The sequence below is a fragment of the Mycteria americana genome, chromosome 15, assembly GCF_035582795.1.
Source record: "Mycteria americana isolate JAX WOST 10 ecotype Jacksonville Zoo and Gardens chromosome 15, USCA_MyAme_1.0, whole genome shotgun sequence".
NCBI lineage: Eukaryota > Metazoa > Chordata > Aves > Ciconiiformes > Ciconiidae > Mycteria > Mycteria americana.
Window position 1 is genome coordinate 8,203,374 of NC_134379.1, and position 22,168 is coordinate 8,225,541.

The window sequence follows — 22,168 nt, forward strand, 5'->3', positions numbered from 1 at the left end:
TTACACCAGGACTGCGACTGATCAGCGACTCTTTCCTGGCTGATAGATAGTAACTTATCTGCAGTGCATTTGCAGCTTCCAAAACTTGATTGCTTGCGAAATGCATCAACTGCTTATCCATTTCCCTCTGCAAATCTCAAGGGCTCTTCTCCGTAGAAGCTCTAGCTCCTGGGTGACTTGGAGTTGAGCCTTGCAATGCAGGAGAGAAGAGTGAGGAATTTCTCTGCTGGTCTTCTCAAAGCGTTGTTACCAGTGATCCCCTTCCCAGAGCAGCTCTGGGTTTGCTTTTCTTCAACCTCGGGTGTTGACGCTGTGCTCCAGCCTTTTGGAAGGATCCCCCGCTGCCCATCTGCTTTCCTGGCAGAGCTGAAGGTTCAGCTTTGTGCTGTGCTGTATTTTTACCTTCCATGGGGAAGTGAAAGCACCCAAGGTGGCTGCTGTGCTTCATGGTGTGACGATGAAGCACAAGCTCCTCAGTTTCAGTCACATGCAGCGTCACAGACGAGGGTGGAAGGGGTGCCCAGGCACCGTGTTGTCTTCTCTGCTGCTCAGCTGGAGGAAGGAAGGAGGGGAGGTCCAATGCCTCTCTGATTTTTGGGGGCAGGTCTCTCAAGTTCCTTTTCATTATCTGGTCCTCAAATACCCTCCTTGTCTGCAGCTGGAGAGGGAGCAGCCCTGCTACTAGCCATCGTCTGAAAAGGATCATAGGAGCAGAAATGGAGCAAAGGGATGAGACAGAGAAGGAGGAGGGAAATACCTGAGAAAGAGCTGTGACGAAGAGGCTGAATCGGGAAAGAAAAAAGTCATAAAGAGGAGTCACAGCATCTGATTCAAAGCCCTTTGAAATTGAGGGGAGGATTTCTACTGTATTCGGTGGGTTTGAATTGGGCTGTAGCGAGAACAATCCGTTGCATCATTTGAAGACATTGCAAAATCGGGGACAGTGGAGGGGAAAACAGTCTTTGAAACAGACAAAAGGGAAACCTCTGCAGTCTGGAGAGCTATTTAAGGGTCTGGAAGAGCTGGTCTTGTTTGGCCAGGCTGTCAGCGCAGCACCAAGCCCTGGGTCCTGCCCAGGGGTTTCTTCAGGGATCTCAGCGTGCATGCGGGAACCTATTTCAAACTGCAGCAGGTAGGAGAAGAGGGAGGTGGGGATGCGTCCTTGTCATCAGGGTAGAAGATAGGCATGTGTCCCCCCCAAATCTTTAGAGCTCTAGTCATTGTCATGGAAATGTGGACAAAGATTTTAGCAAGGCTGAAAGGAGGGACCTCTGTCTGTGATGGTATTTTGGGCACAGTGGCAGCTCTTGCATCCCAACTGGAAAGAATTGGGTTCCCCCTAGATAGCGGATGGCATTTGAGCACTTGACCACCTTAGTCTGCTCTGTGAATTCCTAAGAAGCTGGCCAGGTTTGATGTAATTTTGGGGAGTCCTTGGAGATGGTTGTCTGAATGCACTGTGTATTAACTGCAGCTGATGTGCATGAGCCTGCATCCATTCCAGGCACATGTGCCACCTGAGACAAAGTCCATAGGTGGCTTCTCTGTGCCAGCATGTTGTGTTTTAAATGTTCCTGCTCTGCTCATCTGGATTGAGCTTGCTTTCTCCTCTAGTGACCCCCTCATCAGCTTTCATGCTGCTGCTCACCTTTTCCTTCCTAACTCCTGCCATCAGCTAATTGCACGACCTTGGTTGCCCATGTATCCCAAACTAGCTTGAGGTGCAGCTGCTAGTGCTGGGAAACACTGCCGAAACAAGTGGGTTAGGAACCTGAAGGGGATGTTTGGTGTTCAAATCCTCTTGATTTCCAAAGGAAGGTGGGTGCCAAACTCTTCTAAGTCTCCTTCAACCTTTCCTCCCTTGTTCCCACATCTTGTAGTAACCCCTTGGATGTGCAGGAAGAGTCAAGGCTTGATTCTGTTCAATCCAGGGCTGCAGCTGCGTGTGCTCAAGTGCTTTTCTTGGCCTTTCTCTGCCTCAGTTTCCCCATCTGGAAAGCAGTCAGGGTGATAATGCTTGATTCCTTTGATCTGTACAGCTGCAACTTCTCCTACAGCATTGGGGGTTCATGCTCTGGTGAACAGTGTTCTCTGGCTGGAGACCAAGTCACCTGGAAGGTTTAAGGTGAACTTTTGTCTGCTGCATCCTGGTGGTTCCTGGCTGTGTGCTCATGCCACGGACCTGCTGGTGCAACAGTCTGTCATAGTGCAGGTCGGCTGCTATCAGGAAGCTCTGTGGTGGAGCAGCAAGAGCAGGAATGCATCACAGGATCAAAGCAGGGGATTGACAACAGGGTCCACCAACAGGCCCCAACAAGAGGAAGGGATAAGTCAGGCCCAGCATCTGGCCAGGAAGAGATGGGGCTGGAGACAGCTACCTACAGCATAGGTCTGAGGTCCACCTTGGAGATAAGTAAACCTACTAGATAGCTCTGGCAAGGACTGGGCTCCTTAAATGTAGCTGCTGGACCAGTGGGCAAAGGGTGCATGGGTGGGGGTCCCAGGTGGGGCTCATCTGAGCAATTAATCCCTGTTAATGTATCCAGGGCCCTGACTCCCAGGAGGGAACAGTGCACTGCTGAATTGTCTCTGTTTTGTTAATGATTGAGCCGTGCTGTTGAACTTGTCCCTTTTTCTTTTCTCTCTCCAGCGCCCCAAAGCTGCCAGTCAAGATGCCCAAACCCAGCAAGGTGAACCAGGCCCTGGCAGGTAAGGATCCCGCTCTGCTTTACCCGCTCTGTCCCTAGCGTTATACGAGCAAGTGGTTTACCTTTCTGTGGCACTTACTTTTCTTTGTTAGTTTTTAGGAAGAGTCTGAAATGTCACTGGCATTTAGGGTTTTAGGCCCAAAGACTTTTCAGAAAGGCAAAGAGGGCAAATTTTGGGGGAGAATGGGATGGTCAAACCTTAGTAACTGTTTTTCTTATTGGTGCTAGTCCTGAGGCTCTCAAAATGAGTGGGTTTCTTTGGGGGTTGGGTATTCATCTTCCGTAGGTGTGGATGAGCAAGTAGCAGGGGGGAGCACACGGATCAAGCTCAGTGCTAGCTGTTACTTGCTACTTCAAGTCAAGGGGGAAGAGTGGTGTGAGATGGTGTGTGGTTTTTAATGTGATTTTTTTAAAATGTGGTTTTCTTACAAAAGCTCAGGTGGTCTTTAGCTTAAAAAATGATTGTGATGCCTTGTCTTGGGGAAAGGAGGGGACAGAAGTTGAATCAGACATTGTCTCCTGTGGCAGCAGAATACAGGCTTGCTTGTTATCGTCCAAACCTGTGAATACGATACTAAATATACCCGAGGAGTGTGTCTGGGAGGGATGAAAGTGCCAGTTTTCAATGCTCCTTTCCAGACTAGATTTGCCTGTTAAACGTGAAATGGCGTTCCCTTGAAAATGACAACTCGCGCTTGCAGCTTTCAGTGGAAGTGTTTCCGTGCCAAAAACCGTCGGCGCGTTTGCTCTGTTTTGACTCAGCCAGTGCCAAACCGCAGGCCCCTGGTGAGGTGGTGCCTGGGGAGATGGGTGTTCTGCCGAGAGCAGATGTCTTCTCCATACCGACACCGACTGTGCACTCGAAATCGTATCGTAACGTGAAAATCCAGGCATAGAGGAGTGGAAAAGACCTGGTCTATGGTATTTTCAGGGGTTTTCTGTACCTATTTCAGGCACTACAGAATATCTGCTAACCCTCTCCTTCCTCTGGCTCTTGTCCATGCATGGTCTGTTGAGGTTATTAGCTCCTTGGACACCGAACTTTGCTCCTGAGCTCATAGAGACAGTTATGTTCTTGCTCTTAGAGAAAATGGTTACCACCTTATTCCAGGAAAGGTGATGATGTTTGGTCTCCTCTCGAGTGTCAGGCCGTACCTTACCTAAAAATGATCCCCAGGATTGGTGTTTCCAGTCATCTAATGTTAGTACCATCATGAAAACTGTGCCTTGCGTGTCTGTATAGCCAAACAGGCGCTGCGTAAAGACTAATACTGGGTGTCCTCTGACAGCAAGCAGCCCATCTGTCTCACAGTTAGCAAATCAGTCTTTGTGGAAATGAGGTGTAAAGTCAAGCTCAGACCTCATCTAGGTGGATGACCTGAGCAGAACTCCCCTTGCTTATAAAAGCTCTGAATTTCATCCCCTGGCTATTAGCACTGACTGTGTAATTAGGTACTTAATCACATAAAGGTAAATACAGCAAAGAAGTGAAGAACCCTGGTGAATCCAGGCTGTGTTAATGTTGTTAACGGTGATCTCGTTCTACATGTGCAAGTCATCCACTGTTAATTTGGAAGAGGTGAATACGCATGGTCTGCTTATGGCTTGTAGTGCAACATTTAGATATAAACGGCTGCAGGAGAGCTCAGTAGCATAAGCCATTTACCACCATTTAATAAAATGAAATGGTTAAGCTTTTAATAGATTTCTCTGTTGTTGGAGGCTGGGGGTTCAAAAGAGGGAATAATTATTCATTTTAATAATCTGTAGCTCTCCACGAGGCAGGTAACGAGGCACGCTGAGTTGCAGGGGAGCGCGGAGCTGCATGGGCTGGGCTGAGTGCGGTCAGTGCAGAAGCAGCTCCCTGGGGCCAGTGTCTCCTTCAGATCCAGGTCTTCGTAGGATGCAGCTTTGGTGCTGTGCTGCCTTCTGCCAAATGTGGCAGACCTCAGAGGTGCAAGGGAGGAGAAAAATCTGAATTCGAGTCTGTCCTTAAAATCACATAGAAGCAGAGGAAAGATCTGGACAAGTTCATTAGCAAGCAAAAGGAAAATAAATCTCTGGGAACATTTCTGGTAAAAAGCAAGCAACAGAGTTCTGGTAAAAAGGCCAAATTTTATCGAAATGTTAATTAGCTGCGTCTTTAGGGACACCTTCTTCCCCTCTATGCTCCACTCTCTGTTCTCTGCCTCTTCTGGGAAGTGGTATTTTGTTCATATTTAAAATCCTGCAGGTGGTGTTTGAGTTCCTTATTATTCAGGTTATTCTCTAACGCACAGGCTGGGCCCCCTTTGTTCCTCTGGTCCCCGCTGCACGACTCTTTCCTTCAGGATCAGTGGTGGACAGGCTGGGGACCCAAGGGCTCCATGATGACGTGGGGGAGAGGGCAGTCTCAGATGCGAACTGAAGAAGGCTTTATTCTGGGAAGTGTGTCCAGAAGTCTCGCAACCCTTGGTCTCCATCCCGAGGTGCTTCTCAGCAGCTTTGGCTCTGGTTTGACGCAGGAGAAATAAAACCCCTGAATCTTGTGGATGATCTTGAGAAATGCTGCAGGTGCATCTCTTGGATGCAGAGGGAATTTCTGGTGGATAAACAGGAGATGGGGGATCATGCGGGTCTGAATGAGAAGCTGGGTTTCATTTGTGTGATGAGCGCCTGGGGATTTGAGTGAGGGATTCGTAACACTGTCAACCCCATGTCTTCCAAAAGCACCACTCGGGATCCCAGAAATCATGAAGCTGACTTTAAAATCATGTTTTGTACAAAAAAGACATTTCTTTTTCCTTGCTTTCTGCTATTTTAATACTTCAAGGTGCATGTGGAAACTTGGCTTTCAAGCTTTTTCTTTCCCCCTCAGTATTTGGTTAGGATGGTGAAATACCAGAACAGAGGTCTGAGCAAACTGTTGAACCACAGCGTTGGTGTTTAAGGATCAGCTGGACTAACATCTCTTGGGAATAACGTAGTTCAGGTGTGTGCCTTGGGGCTGGGGGGTGGACTAGGTGGTCATGTGAAGGCCCTTCTAATACTATTTTTAAGATGAAGACCAGGAATTAGCTTTTTGTTAAATGAAACTGAGCGTTTCTCGTTCGCAGGATTCCTAGAGCTGGGGCATTTGGGAACGTACCAACCATAATAATTTTGCTGGTGAATATAATCTTACAAATTAACAGTGCTTCTTTGAGATCTCATGTTATTTGAAGGCAAGCTCTGCCCTTTCCTCTCTACCTGCTTAAATCCAGGACTGGAACCAAGGGCATACCAGTCTGAGGTCTGTGCAAATACAGATCAGTAGCCAGAGCCGGTGACCGGAGCGGCATGTTAGGCTGGCTACGTGAGCAAGCGTGTCGTCAACGCTCATTACATTATGTAAGGGTGGTTTTTGCATGCTCAGCTTCTCCACAGGATATTACAAAAGTGCCTTATTTACTCGGCAGGCTGAGAAAGGCCAGTGGATGTTGTCATAGCTCCAGTGAAAATAGTTTTACCCCAAGGAGTCAGTAATGTACTTCTGGCTAAATAGATGCTTTGAGGAAGAGAAAAGAGGCAGTTCTCCAAGTGTGCTTATTGCACACGTTAGTAGGATCGGACCAGATGCCAAAGGACGCTTTGCAAGGCTTTCTGTCTCTTCCCTCCTGCAGCCCTTGCAGGGAAGAAACCCAGTGGCCAAATGGAAGTGTGAACATACTCATTAATATTTTTCAAGCTCGTGGGGTAGCTAGGGAGCAGCAGGAACTCCTGCAGGAACGCGTGGGCATCCAAAGCAGTCTTGGTCTGGGCAAGCTTATCCTGTTGCAGCTTGGCCCTTGTGTTTTCAGGTGAGAATTTATCCAGGTGCAGGGCCAGATTTGCTCCTGACATAACTCCACAGATGCCTACAATGAGTTTGAATTGAAATTGTTGTGTCCACAGGTCAGAATTGGAGAATCGATCTGCAGATGTGATGTGTGTCTGTGTATTCTTGTGGCACTTTGTATGAACACACACTCCCACGTAAGGCTTGGATCACAGGAGATCCCTTACTGGGGACTCTTGTCACCAAACTTGTGGGAGGATTGTTAGATGCTGAGATTTCCAGTATTGTATTAGAGCCTTAAAGGAGGCATTGCTGCTGGGTTTTGAGATGAGCCAGAAGAGCAATGTAACACCAGAACAGCCCCTTTTTGAATGCTCTCTTGATTTGAATCTGCGGAAGATGATTCATTGTGTGTCTCTCCAAAGGCAGCAGAAGGTAAAAGTGGAAAATTACCTTTTCTTGGCAGGTTTAAGATTGTCCATGGGAGAACATTTGGTTTGGGGTAATTCTCCTGGTCCCATGTTTGCCCTGTGCTGTACGTCTGTGTGGAGCTATAGATGTGTTTGCAGCTCATAAAACGAAAGAGAGAAAATTCTTGAATAAATATTTATTTTCTTTGCAATGATTCGTGATGCTGGCAGGCAGTTTTAGACATGTTTTCCAGGTATGAGAGGGGCTGTGTTAGAGGGTAACTGAACTTAGCTCAGGTTCTGTGGCCTGTGCTCTTCACTTGGTCTGATTGCTGAAGGCAACATTTTGTTCTCCAGCATTGAGTCTGAAGTCAGTTGTTCAGCCTCTGCTTCTGTCGTGTTCTTTTTTTTTTTTCCGTAAATGGGCTCTGCATGTTAATGTTGGCAAGACGGTATTGATCTCTTAAGAAGAAAGCATTAATTTTGCATTTGTCTATCAGTCAGCTGTGCGTAGGTGGTGATAATCCCTGTTAGTCTTTGGACTTGCTTTTCAAATGTCAGTCTCTGCAATCAGTGTGATCACACTGCTTAGGAGCAGGTTTTTTGGAGACAACTTCACCGTTTCCTTTTCTGCACCAATTCTGGCTAATTGTATTTACAGCCTCGGTGGGGTCAGGCTGTCTGAGATGATCTCCCCCAGTCATGGGGAGGTCCAGCATCTTGCCTGTTTCTCAGGAATATTGTTCCTCCAGGCTCTCTAAGCAGCGTGAGTTGGTACTGCTCCTCTGGGAACACCTCTGACTGTCCTTTAACCTGCTGAAAGGGGAAAGTACCTGCCTGGTGTACACGCAGGCGGCAGCTTTGGTGCTGTTGCTGGGCTTAAGGTGTGCGGTTGTGCTCACTCGCTCAAAAAACAAGTTGCATTTGTTATGGGAACACTTAAGCTGCTGCTTAAAGCTCCCTGGGAGTAGTGAAGGACTGCTGGCTTAGACTGGGGTTGAGAGCGTGCAATAGTCTTGCAGTCTTTAGTTCAAGACTTGAAGTTATTTTGATTGTGAAATTTCTGGATCCGATGTTCAGTTAGAGATGGCTTGTACCGACATCGGGGCTCTCCACGGCTGTACCTGCGGGGAACAGCCCGGCGCTGTCAGGAGGGTGAGGGTACTAACGCCGTCTTTGTATGCTTTGAAGATCCTCCTCCGGCCCTGCAGCTCCTGGGAACTGGCGGGCTACACCTCAGATCCAGATCAACAATGACGATTTTAGTAAAACCATCCAACTTCGTGTATCAAGAAAGGACTTGAACAGGTTCTGGAATATTTATTGTGCTTGGACCTTATGTGAAGTAGGCGCAACACGCGGTTGGCACTGCATAGGGTAGTTCTGCTTGTGGGGCGTTGACACGGGCTTTGCGTCGGGGATTTCTAGTCACAAGGCACGGGTTCTTGACTGGTTGCATGTTTGAGGCAGAAAATAGTCTTACCGCTTGCACACAAAGCTGGCTGATGCTTCCTGTCATAACTCGATTTTCAGTCATGTCTGGGCAAGGTACCTTATTTTTGTCCCAAACAAATGTGCTCTTATCTTCCTTTCCCAACCCGGCTGAATAGAGGCTTGGAAAAAGAAAATCCTTACAAATCTCAGCTTTGGCTATGAATTATTCTTGTCAGCGTCCTGCATAGTTTCCATAGTGTTAGGATGTGGTTTTGCTGCTGTCAGAGGTAACTTTTGGGGAAATGCTGGCTTTTAGGTTGTCTGCTGTCGGTTTGCAGCCATAAGCATTTTATTTTTTTTTTTAGTTCTGGCAATGGCTGTTGCAGGTGGGAAGGTCACTTCTTGGGAAAGCAAAGGCAGGTGTTTTCTTGAATGTAAGTTTAACAGCAATATGCCACATTAGAATTGTTATGACTTGTAACCGGCCTGTATTTCATGGGTGAACATCATATTAGATCAGCGTGATCAGTCCTGTAGCTCTCCGTGTGCCAATTTTACCTTCAGGGAATGGCTGTCCTTTTTAATGATTCATTAGCTTTAACAAACTGCATCCCATGAATACAGCTGGCTGGGATGGGGGAGGGTGAGAATTGCATTGCAGCTGGGGGTGCTAGGAAAAATTGGAGTGCCCAGGAGGAGACGGTGTGGGGTGAGCGGGGGGCTGCCGCCATGGGGCTCGTCTGGTGGGGGATTGAGTGGGGCAGCTCCAGCCCACGGTCAGCCCGGCACCGCTGCAGTGTTTGAAGGCAGTTAAGCTGCGCTCTGGGGATCGGTTTGGTGCGATGCCTTTGAAACACGTAGCTTTAGTGGGGAGTAGCTGAGCAGGACCTTTAGGGGTTACAGGTGATGCCCCTCATCCTTCAGGCCCCCAGGGTCAGGGCTGCTTCCAGGGCTCCGCTGAGCAGGAGGACTTTGCACCACAGCAGACTCAATGCCTGAGGAGCCCTAAAGCCAAGGCAAAGAGGAAGGTCCTGTTCACACACCCGCTCAGAGGATCACGGGTGAGACGTGTGCCCATATTTCCCTGCTTTAATTCGCTGCCTGGGCTCCTCCCTCTAAAAGCCTCTGGATCCTGTCCTTGTGCTGACTCCAACCCCATTGCCTCTCAGGTGTTTTATGTCCTCTGAATCAAGGGCTTGGGCTTTGTTTTATTTTATCTTTTTAAATTTTCTTTGAACGGTTAAAGTTTTTTTTTTAATGAATGTGTTTCCCCGTTGTTTCCTTCCTGCATGTTGATCTCGTACCTGCTGTAGGCATGACGGCTATTCTGATGTCAGCCGCTGGACTCCCCGTGCACCTCACCTGTGTGCCGCAAGCTGCCAGCACCCATAAAGCCACTAAAAAACACAGCTCAGTTAAGGAGGGGAGGAAAGTGTCCAAGAAAGGTAGTTCCTGCTCAAACTCTGATATTTGCTTCCATCTCCTTCTCTTTATCTTTCTGCACTTGTTCTGCCTCCCTCCTTTCCCCTTGTCTCTTCCCCCCACCCTCTTGGCTCTTCTGATTTGACTGATGATGTTCGTCCCATCAAGGGGAGAAGCAGGGCACGTCTCCTCTGGCCTGCACAGTCTCTGATAGGCTGTAAAATAAGGTGATAAAGTAGACCCTGTCCTGTGGTAGCTCTGCTCATTTCCATCAGTCACTAGAGCTGGAGCAGCAGTTGTCCTCCGTGCATGTCAGAGGCTCCTGCAGCCTCCCCCATGGTCCCGCACACCCTCTTGGGGAGCCCTGGGTGTCCGTGTTCCAGGACCTTCTCTGACTCATTAGTGGGACAAGTCTGGGAGCTGAGGGACCATCAAGGAGAACATTTAATCCATACATGCTCTCACGAGGAGGTTTGCTTGTGAGCCATGCTTGTCATGGTTGAGTCACGGGATGAGAAGGATCTTCCAGACAAGCAGGCCCTGAGTCATACAGGGCTTTCAGGGTCGAATTGCCAAGGATTTGTTCTCTCTACCTCTGTCTGGAGTGGGGTGGAGTGGAGTGGAGTGGAGCCCTCTCTGGTGGATGTGCCCTGGCAGGAAAGGCTGAGTTACCCCAGCTCTCCTGCCAAGCTGAGCCACCTCCAGGGTAGGGCCTTCATTTCTCCTCTTCATCTCTCACTGGCATCCCACGCTCTTGCTCTTGCAGAGTCGGTGGGCTCCCACTTTAGAGCCTGGGTCCCACCCGTGTGTAGCAGCCCTGGGACTCTGTGGGGGTAGGTGTGAACCCAGCCTGGTGTAGCTGTAGAGGTCATTTGCCAACCCCAGCACAGGTGTCCTGGGGTGGTCAACCACCACCAAACCTAAGGTGCTTCCCCCTTCAGATAAGTGAAGGGGGGACTAGAGGTGGGGGGTGTTCAACATGGAGGTGCTTGCGTTTAAGAAAGAGGGAAGAGCCTGAGGTGGAGGGGAAGAGGCATCTGGCTGTCTGGGGAGTTTCTTGGTGCCAGTGTCTCTCTCCTTGGAGTCCATGCATGCAGTGAGAAGGCTTGATGGGGAAACGAGGTCCAAACCTGTCTGAAAGAGGCAGAAGGAAAACAGAAATTAAATGCAGAGAGAGGTATCTTGTGGAAATGCATTATGGAGGGAGCTGGGAGGAGGAGATGCAAACGGCGAGAAGGAGAGAGAGTGCAAATGTGGAGTAGGATGTGTGATAGAGGGGGAGGAGAAAGCAGGGGGCGGCAGGAGAAGCGGCGAAGAACAGGAGGAGCAAAGGAAAATGGGAGGTGAAGGAGAAGAGCTGAGCGGAGGTGGCTGGCAGAGGGGCTGGATGAGGATCTCGCCCCGCAGAGCCAGCTGGCAAGGCTGGCTCCTGGTGCGGGCAGCATCCGTGCAGCCCTCCGCAGCTGGGGGTGAGGGCTGGGTGGTGGGGACGCCCTGGAAACTGTGCTGAAACGGAGCTGTGGAGAGGCCAGGCCCTCCCGCAGAGGCATTGCCTTGCCCCTGTCGCTGGAGGAGCCCGAAAAAGTGAGGGCCGGGCCTGCCATTGGTGTTGGTTACCTGCTGCTGGTTAATGACATGAAACTAGCTGTATTTAGGGCAAGGTGTGGCCACAGACACACAGCCCTGCTCCTCTGCGGTGCAGTGCAGCTGGCTGCCAGCTTCTCCTCGGTGGGGTCTGTTGGTAGCAGCATGCTCGCAGCATCCAGCCCCTCCTCGGTGTGGAGGAGATGCGGGTGCAAGCAACGGGGTGTGGTGTTAATAGCATGATATGTCTTGCAACTTCTGAGCAGGGTGGGGAGCGCAGCAACGCAGAGCATGAAACGGGGCAGGTGGGGAGGATGGGACGTGGGCTGGGGGGTGAGAGCAGCACACCCGGCGTGAGGTATCCACCGGGGAGCAGAGGGGTGGCTGTAGCCGTGCCGGGTGTTACACACCCCACCAGCAAGGCCTCTTCCTCCATGAGATGCTGGTTCATCAGCACTTGCTGCAGCACCCAGGAGCACACGTGTGTTGCCTGCCGGGGCTGCCGAGAGCCGCGCCTTGGCCAAAGGCTGGGTGTGCTGGGGCAGGGCCGGCACCGGCCTTGGCCCCCGGGAGTGCCCGGGCAGGCGGCTCAGCCCCAGGGCTGTACCCGGTGCCAGCCCGGAGAGCCAGGTGTGGGGACCTGCCTGGCCTCCATCTCCCTGCCAGCTCACCGATGCCACCTGCTGGGGCCAGGACATGTCCGGCGCGGGGAGCAGAGAGGGGACACCGGCAGGAGGGATGGGACAGTGTCTGGGGAAGCGGCACCAGGCAGCTCCTTCTCCCCTCTGGCACGGCAGGATTTGTCCCAGCCATCCTGGTCCTGCTCGGGACGTGCTGCAGAGGAGACGCTTTGCCAGCTCTGCCCTTTCCAACGCTGACCCGTGAGAAGGGGGTGCCTTTCTCTGTTTTGGGTTGCTACAATCCCCCCTCTCGCTGTAGAAAGTAGGGTCCCCTTTGCTGGGGGCAGGGAGGCTGATCCTGCAGAGTGCACGACTCCTGGGATGAAGAGGGTGCTCAGTCCCTCCCAGGAACAAGCTGTGTTTGTACAACACCCCTCCGGGCTTAGGAACGCTGCTCTGCAGTGAAAGTAGTGAGCCTGACTTTTGGCCAGACTGTTCTTTTTCCTTTTGCAGGCCCTGAAGCTGCCAACGGGCAGAGATGGACCTGTTTTGTGCCCTGAATTTCTGTATCGCATGCCCTTTCCCCTCCCTCACCCCTCCAAGTTTTTCCATCATGGAGAGCTCTAGCAAGAGCTGTGCATCCAGGAGGAGGCCATCGGTGTGCTGACTACAACCAGCTGGTGCCAAAATAGGTGGTGGTGGGTGCAGCGTACCCCTGCCGAGCCCCTTCTTGCTCCCTCCTGCTGCCGCAAACCCTGGCCCCACGCAGGCTGAGGCGATGTTGATGGAATTGCAGCCAGCTTGGCTGGGTTATGTTAAACAAAGGTGCTAATTAGTCAGGACTCGTTAACGTTGTTGCCGTTCTGGTAATGATGTCTCTGGCACAGACAAGTGCTGCGCTGTGGGTGCTGCAGGTCTCGGGGAAGCCATAGTCTCCGGGCTGGCGCTGTGCTGTCGGTGCTGGCACGCGGCCTGGCAGCGTCCGCCGTCCTGATGGATCGGCGCTGCCTTCCCGCCGGCCGGCACGGCACTGCGCTTCCTCGGGCTGCTGCAGCCGCTGCCTCATGCCAGCACTGGTGACTGCGCACTCGGGGCGGGCTGAGACCCCGTCGGCTGTCCGGGAGGGAGGCGAGCGGCTTGTCCAGCTCTCTGAGTGCTGCTGTGCTGCTTGGGAGTGGAGCTGCCTGCCACGGAGGGGGACTGAGGGGAGAAGGCGTTGTTTTGAGCCTGTTGCGGCACTTGTTACCCTTTCAGCTGATGGGATCGCAGCCTGCTTTTCCCCTGGCTTGGAGGTTTCCCTGCACGTTCTCTCTGGGGTGGGCAGTCCTGTGCAGAGTGCTGTGGTCATGGAGGGAGAGGAGACGAGCATGCTCGTCCTTCCCTGCCAAGCAGGATGGGATCTGGCTAGGCAAGGGGAGTAATCCCAGCTGACTCTGCTTCCCATATGTCCTGTCCGTCCACAGCTGGGACTGGGGCCTGTGCCAGTGCCTATGGGACGGGTGGGACCAGGGAACCCATCGGAGTCGGGGGAGCTCGCTGTTCCCATGGGGGACCATCTGCCACAGGAGACAGGCTGCAGCAACAGGGATGCTCTGTGTCGGGATCAGAGCAGCCTGGTGGCTTGGTTAGCCTGCTGAAATGCTAAATGTGGAGAAAGCTGTTTTCAACACCAAATCTCCTCTCACCTTCCTGATCTCTGGATGACTCTCTTGGGAGTGAGGCCAGTAGCTCCAGCCCTTGTATATCCAGGGAACAGAGGGCAGAGGTGATCAGAGCTGGGTGACTGTCCATGGCAATAACTAGAAACAACCTGTGTCTGGCCTGCGCAGGGTATCAAAAAAAAAAAGCCTGCTGCAAACCATATGGCTCTTTGGGATACAGAAGGAAGCATGTTACTGCTGCAAGCATTTGGTTGCTGAGGAAGGATTCAAAACACATCTGTTAAATGTTGCCCATGGAAAGCCCTTGCTTCAGCAAGCAACTTATCTACAGGGAGGAAGGGGAAGCATTAAAAAAGAAATCGTTATTCCTCTCTTTGTAAATGAAAGAATGGTAAACATTCCTTCACATCCCAGATAAATCAATAGCACAGCATTGCGCCAGCTGGTGATAAACAGCATCGGTCAATTCTGCTATTGCATTTTCAATCCGCTATTGAATCCTGAAAACTATGGGGACTGAACAGGCCTTGATGATCCCAAGGGATGGCTAGAACAAAGATTTGCAGGCAAACACTTTTATGGAGCAAATGGTCCAGTAAGGAAGTGATTCATGCGCTGAAGCATATGTGGCTCGTGCCGTGGCGGGTGCTGTGCCTCCCAGCCTTCTTCTAGCTCCTTCCCGTGCTGCTGGACTGTGGCCTGCCAGATGTGCTGGTCTGCCCAAGGAAGAACCTTTCTTCAGAGGCAAGGAAGGCGGTGTGGGCTTCACTACCCTTGCTGAAAAAAAGTTGTCAGCATCGAAAGTCTTCCTTGGGATTGGACATTCAAGCACTTGCAGCTGGGGACAGATTTTCTAAAGCATCTGGGCTCCCCAGCCCTTTCTCTCTCCAGACAACCTTGGTGGATCTAAATGCATCAGCGCATTATCACAGCAAAGTGAGAGGAACAGATCAGAGATGCCACAACGCAAACCCATCAGGCATGGGTTTCCTAAGGATGGCTGAGGGCTGCATCACCTTCTTCTGCCTGTCTGATTGCCCCCAGCTCCATCCTAATGCCAGCTGGTGAGGTGGTGTAATGCCATTTGCTTTGCCCGAAATCCCTGCTGTACCCCACAGACTCTGCAAAGAGCTTTCTTGTCCTCACTCTTACCTGGCTCTGCACCGGGATTTTTATCTCCTTTCATTGATTTGGTTCAAATGAGCCTGGCCAGTTCTTGGGCAAGTCATCTCTTCATTTCTCTGAGCTGCTACAGAGGAAGGAAAGTCAACAGCAAGAGAAATGCACAGCAGGGGCTGCAGGGAAAGAGCATCCTCCACCATCCTGAGCAAGGTGAATTGCTCTAAAGCTGCTCAGATCTGCTGTGCAGGTGGGAGCAGGTGAGCTGGGGCGTTCTGCCAAGTACTGGGCAGACGTTGCTGCTGGTGAAACACACCCTCTCTGCTCGCTTCCCTCGCTGTCTTCACCACCTTTGTCTGTACATCTTTTTGGCACTGCTTTCTCCAGCCCATAGCCAAAGGAGACAAGAAGGTCACTTCAAAAAGAGCCACATGGAAAACACAGTCCAGATGGAGAAGGACTTGGTCAGCCTGGCAGGCAGCATGGGATCCCCAGGAATGGGAATGTCGTGGTCATCATGACTGGGTGCTCGTGGAAGCGGATGGAGTTACGGTGGGTAGCAGCCAGCCCTGCTCACACGGTCCCCTCCAAAACCTGCAGAGCAGAAGAAGCTGAAGCCTCTGTCTCCCGTGTGACCGTGAAGGTCTCTTGCAGTTGCAAACCAGAGCCTGCTTCCAACTGCCGTGCATGGAAAGTGCCACCCTGTGTTTGCCAGTCTGGAGCGGGGACATCACAGAGCACGCAGCTGGGAGGGCTTCAGGCACAGTAAGCACTGAGCTGAGGTCCGACGATGAGCTGAGACAGTTCAGACTGATCGCATCCCCTTGCGACTCGTTCCTGGCTGGCAGCTCTCGAGCCGCTGCATGCGAGCAAGGTCCCAGCAGAGAGGATTCCTGGACCTGTTTCTCATCTTTGGAAAAGGCAAGGCAAGGAGCTGCAGTTCCTGTGCGATGAGGCCTTGAGGCAGCTTCTGGCACTGCCGAGCTCTTGGCCTTGAGAGCTGGAAGGCTGGGGCTTGCTCAGGCTCCTGTTTGTCTCCTGCTCTTTTTGTGGCAGTTCTTAGAAATGCTTTTCCAGGGGATTTTGGCATGTCCCTGAAGTGGAAAACACCTGCTTCCGTGTTGCTCTTTGGCTTAATGCTTATTTTATCCTGTTACCAGCTTCCTGACTAAGGGTCTCCAGAGCCTCGCAGCCCTGCTCTGCCTGAGATGTCAGGCGTCTCTCCGCCTGCCTGGCACCGGCACTTAGAGGGAGCATCTCTTCACCTCGTGGGCTCCTCTCCTTGCTCTGTGTGCTCAGTCATCCCTTCTGCCTGCTGCTGTTGCCAGAAATGATGCGTTTCAGGATGTCCAGGAATCCCCTTCTGAAAATAACTCATCTTAATGACTGCGTCTTCATTTAGGAGAGTCCAACTCCCAGTTCATCAGTCTTCCTTAGCTAAACGATTTTCCACCCATGTTAGCGCTCTGCCTCACGCTCTTCTGTTGCCCCGAGCCAGCCTGTCTGCAGTGAAAAGGCGTCTCTTCCCTGGTCGCGTCTCGCCCAGCTGTCTGTGCTGCAGGGCGACCTTGTGCTGTCTGCCCAGGCACCCCCATAGCACTAGCTGCTCGCAGAGCTGGCGTTCACGGGAACGAGGGGCTCCTACGTGATACAGGGTCTGTGCCATCCAGGTCTTGCCTGTGGACGCCTGCGGCATGTGAGGATGGCATGGCACCCTTCTGCTTCACCATGTTTACCATGAAAAGTGGTTATCCAGAAAATAGCACCCACCCCTTCCTGCTGGTGACAGAGACTGCTTTTTGGGGTGGCAGAACATCTTGGTGCTGGCTCTGGTGTGAGTATCTCTTGTGAACCCTCCATCTTCCTTGAAAGCCCCAAAGCGGGTGGGGAGAGCTGAAGACGCGTGTTGTGCAGGTACACCCACAGCTCTGCCCAGCAGCTGCACATGGCGATGCTCTGCGTCCACCTTGGGAATGTGGCCGTTTGGCGTAGCAGTACTCTCTGTGCTAAAGCACGGTTGATGTCCTGCAGTGGCTTAGAAACGAGCTCGAGAGCAAAGCTCTTTGGGGCAGTGTTGGAGTACAACTCTTCATGAGGCCCTGGGGTGCGAGGCACAGATGCTTGTGGCCTGTCTGGCTGCTGCTAGCATTTCCTTTGCTCCCCGAACCACCCCAGCGGCTCAGCAGGCTGGGATGGAGGAGAACGTAGAAGGAAGAGCTACGCCTTTGCTGGCCCATTCGTCACGGCACTGCTTTCCCATGATCTCTCCCAGAAGGAGATTCAGGAAGGAAGGGTGAGGTTCCCCCAAAGCAAAGTGACAGGTCTCTCTTTTGCCTCCTGCCAGGTGGAGTCGTAATGTCACTTGTGCAAATGTTTCCTTTCCTAGGCTGGTGGAAGAGCCTGGAAGCCTCCATGACGGGTCTGATGACTGGTAAGGAGCTCATCTCCTCTCGCCCGGGGCTGGGCGCTGTGCAGAGGCATGCAATGCTTGCTGGCTTAAGCCAAGCCTTGCCGGGCAGCTCCAAAAGGATGGACTGGGAGTTGAGGTGACCACTGATGCTCTCAGCGGTAACTTGCTCTGGGTGTTGTGTGATATTTGTTGCTTAATCCTGAAACACCTCCGAAGGGACCAGGCTGCTGATGCTGGTGGGCTGCTCGGGAGCCCGTGCCTGAGTGGATGGGGAGCAGGGACTATATTTAGGAAAATGTGAAGATATCAGTGTCATGTGCTGCAAATAGGGAACCTGTTAGAAAGCTGGTGTGTTTTATATACCCTGTGACTTGTGCTGTGTCTTGCTGGATTTGAGTATGTCGAAGTTTGAGAGAAAGGCTGCTATTTCGTGCTAAGCATGCAAGGCTCACTCTGCCATACTTGAAACAGGGCCTGAAACTTAGTGTATTGCTGGGTCTCTCCTTATCAGGTGCCAGCTGCAGGGGTGTGAGAAGGTCCCACGTCGGCTGGGGTCGTGTGGGAATGCCTTCTCTCCTTTGACACCACAGATGATGTAACCCTCTATCCCAGTGAGACCACCGTGTCCTTGGGTTGAGCTTGATCCTAGCTGGCCTCTGGTGTGCACAAAGAAAGTCCAGCTGGGACCTGGCTGGCATCGCTTGGGGTACGTGGGGAGAACTGTAGCACAGCAGCTACAGGTGGACCCCTGGGTGTATGACGCAGGGCACCGACATCTGCCAGCGGGTTCTCCCGTCTGCGGCGCTCGTGGTCCTAGCGGTAGCCATTTCTGATAGCAAAGCCTTTGCGGGGCTGGTAGGGATCAGTTGGAGCAGCCTCTTCTCCCCCTCTAACCCTAACCTTTCTCCTTGGCGTCCTGGCCAGTGACTTGCTTGTCTCCCTTCTCTCTAGCTCACCCTGCACATGCCCGTCATACCTCACAGCATGTCTGATTCCTCCTCCTCTCTTTCTCGTCTCTCTCCTTGTGCAGCAACGCCAACTGAGCCAGAAGCAGTGGTGAAGAGGTACCTGGAAGAGGTGAAGGGCTCTCCTGCCGATGAGGTGAGAGGACAGTGAAATGACTCCGGCTTGCCCAGTGGCCCGTTCACTGGGATGCTGTGAAAACCACAGCGACGCCTGAGGACCATCCTTCCTTGGGCATCCCGCGTGGTAGATACTGCTGCTTACAACAACACTGTTGACACTAGATGGAGAGGCCTCAGCACTGCCTGAAGCCCACATGTGGTAACTGGTGACTTGTCCTTGTCAAAGGACTGTGACAGAGAAAGCACGGTGTGGGTTGAGTAGCTGATCCTGGCAATGCCTCCCCATTTCCCTTGGGGCTGGCTGCAGGGCCTGGGGTGGAGGAAGGAGTTTGACTTTGGTCTCCTCTCAATGCTCATAGAGGTCAAAACTACAGAGATCAAAACCCTGCACTGGAGCTGCTCTGTAGAGGAGCAGGACGTATCCATACTCGGTTCCCACTCTGACTGATGGCAGCTCTCTTCCTGTGCTGTCCAGGAGATGGTGCAGTGGGGTGATACCAGCCAGATAAGGAAACCTGTCTCTGTGCCCTTAAACCTCAAAGGGAAGGATTAACGTTGAAGGCAAATCTTCCTGAAGCGTCTCCTTGATCGCTTCCTCGGTGGGTCAGTCATTACGATCAGCCTGTGCTCGCACTACATGGTGGTTTTCTCCTTGCTGTCTTGGACTCTAGGACTGTATCATCTGCATGGAGAAGCTGTCCTCCCCCTCAGGTTACGGCGATGCATGCGAGTGCAGCACGATCAAGCCGGAGACCGTCGGTCGTCTGACAAACTGCCAGCACTCCTTCCACATGCTCTGCATGCTGGCCATGTACTCCAATGGGAACAAGGTACCGAGCTGGCCCGTCCCCACCAGGTCCCCTGTGCCTGGGTGACTCGGCTGTGCAGCTCTGATGCCTGCTTCTCTCTCCCTGCAGGATGGGAGTTTGCAGTGCCCCTCTTGTAAAACCATCTACGGAGAGAAAACCGGTACTCAGCCCAAAGGGAAGATGGAGGTCTCCACTTTTCCCCAGTCCCTTCCTGGCCACAAGGACTGTGGGACAATCCAGATTGTGTATCACATCAGCAGAGGCATCCAGGTGAGTGCACAGCACGCTCGCAGGAACGGCTGCTGTCGGATAGCACAAGCTGTGAGAGCCTCCCAGAGAAGTACGGGGATCTAGTACAGTACCTGCTGGCAGCCCACCACTGAGCAGCCTAAGGTGCCTGGAGCCAGCAGCTGCACTGGCTGTTCTTCAATGTATGGGTGACTTGAGTCTCCCCCGTGAAAGATCTTTTCCCCCTTCAAGAGTGGCCTCTGGGTCTACAACAGCCTTTCACCTACAGTAAAGACTGTAGAGTAAAGTCTGCGTGAAGCAGGGAGGAGCCTCGGCCCATGCTCACAAGGTGGGAGAGATCCCAACGTCTGGTTTTGCAACCCACGTCGGAGGTTTTGGTGGTTGCAGTGAGCTTGCAAAGGTTTGAGCTGGGTGGTCTTTTTAGGGTGCCATCAGACCACATGGAAAAAGCTCTGCTTTGGGGCTGCCTCCCACAAGAATTTAAGCGATCTGAAGAGCTGGCTTTGTATCCCAGCATGAGACCTCTCTTGGAGGACCCGTAATACTCGCACGTCCCGTAAGAACAAGTCAGATACCCCATACTCATCATCAGCAATACCTTGCTCCTTTTACATGGAAGAGCTGCTTTAAGATGGACCTATGTCAAATCCTGCTGCTGAGGGATTGTCCGACTCGTATGAAGATGGATGTGTCTGTGCCAAGTATGTCTTATCTATTGCAGGGCCCTGAGCACCCCAACCCTGGGATGCCTTACACAGCAAGAGGCTTTCCTCGCTATTGTTATCTACCAGACAACGAGAAGGGCAGAAAGGTAAGGTATCGTGCCCTGATAACATGACCCTTCTCAGCTTGTCTCTTGGCCCTGTGTTGGCGGATGGGCACAACAGGGTTGCTTTTGGGAGCTGTCCTCATGATGCTAACCAGCTATTCTTAGTAGTTGCCCATGCTGTTTGTTCCTTACACGTGTTTGTAACCCCCCTGCCTTCTTTGAAGATCTTTGCTGCTTCTTCACAGCTTTGACTGTGAAGACTTACTCTCCTTCATCCCTTTGCTCTGAACAAAATCCCGTCTGATCTTTTGGGAAGACGCTCCTGGCCTGTCTTGGGCTATGGCAGTTACAAGGGTTTGCACTTAAAACCGCTGAGCTCAGAAGGTCCGGCTGCTGGCTCTTCCCATCCCTGTTTCCTCCGGGTGGGTGTGTTTGTCTCCACTTGTGCCAGTATTTTTCAAGTCCTGGAAGACCAGCGTGGGCAGGGAATGGCCCTTCCCATCAGGGGAACCACATGGGTAACTAGGAGGTGAGGGAGATCCCTTCCAATGTTGGGATCTTTGGTTTCCTCCTCCTACAGCAAGGATTTAGGCTGTTGAGCTTCTGGCAAGCTGATTTCATGCTTCAAGTCTCCTAGTAGCTGAAGGCCAGCTTTGGTTTTTCTCCTTCCACCTCTAGGTCCTGGAGCTCCTGAGGGTGGCCTGGAAAAGACGCCTGATTTTCACAGTGGGCACCTCCAGCACCACCGGCGAGAGCAACACGGTGGTGTGGAACGAGATCCACCACAAGACGGAGATGGACACAAACCTGAGCGGCCACGGCTACCCTGACCCCAACTACCTGGACAATGTGCTGGCGGAGCTGGCCGCGCAGGGCGTCACCGAGGACTGCCTGAGACAATGAGCTGGGGCGGGGGCCCGGCTGTGCCGTGCGCGCGGCGGGGGGGCCCACCTAGTGCACTTATTCCTGTTGCCTTAAGTTCCTGTGTCTGACCGCCTGTCACACTGAGCAATAACACTGTACCGCGGGAGCCCTGCCTGCTCTCTACAGTCTTTTTTTCTGGGAGGGAAAGATATTTTTGTAGAAACTGTGCTTGTGTCTCAGGATAGGGTTGATGGCCGCAGCCAGGACCTGCTGGGAGAGTGGTCCCGAGGTGACAGACCCCCTTGTGAAGGCAGAACCTTGCCCTGGTGATGCTTGGGGACAGGATGGGGAGAGGGGGATGTCTGGCTCGCCCTAGACCAGCTGGAAAGCAAACGAGGGCCTGCCTCCGGCACACCACAGCTCCCTGTTTTTGAGGCACCTCTTGCAGCAAAGCCTCCTGCCCCTGTATCTCTGCTTGGTCGTAATAAACACTTCATTTCCACGGCAAGTCACTGCTTTGCCTTCAAGCTGCCTGAGGGCTTAGGGTGCCTCCCCCTTCGGTGGCCCTCTCTGGGGGACCAGACTGCTCTCTGCAGAGCTGGGGACGCTCGATCCAGCCAGGAGAAAGGAGGGAAAGCTCAGCTCTGCTGGAGGGAGAGGAATCTCTGCAGGGGCAGGACACGGGGCGCTGGTCCCAGGGGTCAGTGCTTCACTCGCTGGAGCCTGCTGGTCTGCGGTGCCGGCAGAGGTGACCCAGCAGTGTCATCCTGGGGGAAGTCGCAGCCCCCTGCTCTTGCTGTGAGCCGCCATCCCCGCTCCTATCCTCCTGCAGCCCTTCTGGCAGGCCCTGCCCCTCTTTTCCCCCTCTCTCAGGTGAAACGGCAGCAGTTTGGGGCTGTTTGTGCCCGGTGAAGCCTCTGCAGGGAGGAGGCTGTTCAGCAGCTTTGTGGTGCTGCTGCAGGGAGTGCTGGTGCCACCAGGCGGTGACAGGCCACCTTCTCCCCGCCTCTGCTGTAAGCGGAACGGCAGCGATGCGAGGCTGCTAGCGGAGATGCTCTCCAGGTAGGAGCAGGTTCCTGCACCGTGAGCTCTGCCTGGGGCAAGTGCTAGCACCCTGCGACGGGGGTATTGCCCCAATCCTGGTGGCCTTGCCGTACGTTGTCCCCAAGCTTCTTGTCACCTGGTAGCTGGAGCCTTTCTAAGAGCTGTTTCTGGCTGTTCCCTTCCC

The 22,168-nt window shown here is 52.6% G+C and overlaps 1 protein-coding gene across 6 annotated transcripts in view; it reads left to right on the top strand.

Annotated features, from left to right (window-relative positions):
- Positions 1-21,437, top strand: part of DTX2 (deltex E3 ubiquitin ligase 2) — a 39,701-nt gene extending 18,264 nt beyond the window's left edge. For 4 of the 6 annotated variants that reach the window (XM_075517850.1, XM_075517851.1, XM_075517848.1 and 1 more), the window contains 7 exons: positions 2,651-2,709; positions 9,662-9,793; positions 18,195-18,265; positions 18,921-19,079; positions 19,167-19,328; positions 20,029-20,118; positions 20,755-21,437. In XM_075517850.1, the coding sequence (XP_075373965.1) occupies positions 2,651-2,709; positions 9,662-9,793; positions 18,195-18,265; positions 18,921-19,079; positions 19,167-19,328; positions 20,029-20,118; positions 20,755-20,979 (898 nt within the window). In that variant the 3' untranslated portion in view covers positions 20,980-21,437. Of the gene's footprint in view, positions 1-2,650; positions 2,710-9,661; positions 9,794-17,140; positions 17,186-18,194; positions 18,266-18,920; positions 19,080-19,166; positions 19,329-20,028; positions 20,119-20,754 lie in introns of all 6 variants that reach the window. The other 2 variants (XM_075517849.1, XM_075517852.1) reach the window with 2 other exon arrangements.
- Positions 21,438-22,168: the final 731 nt, after the last annotated feature.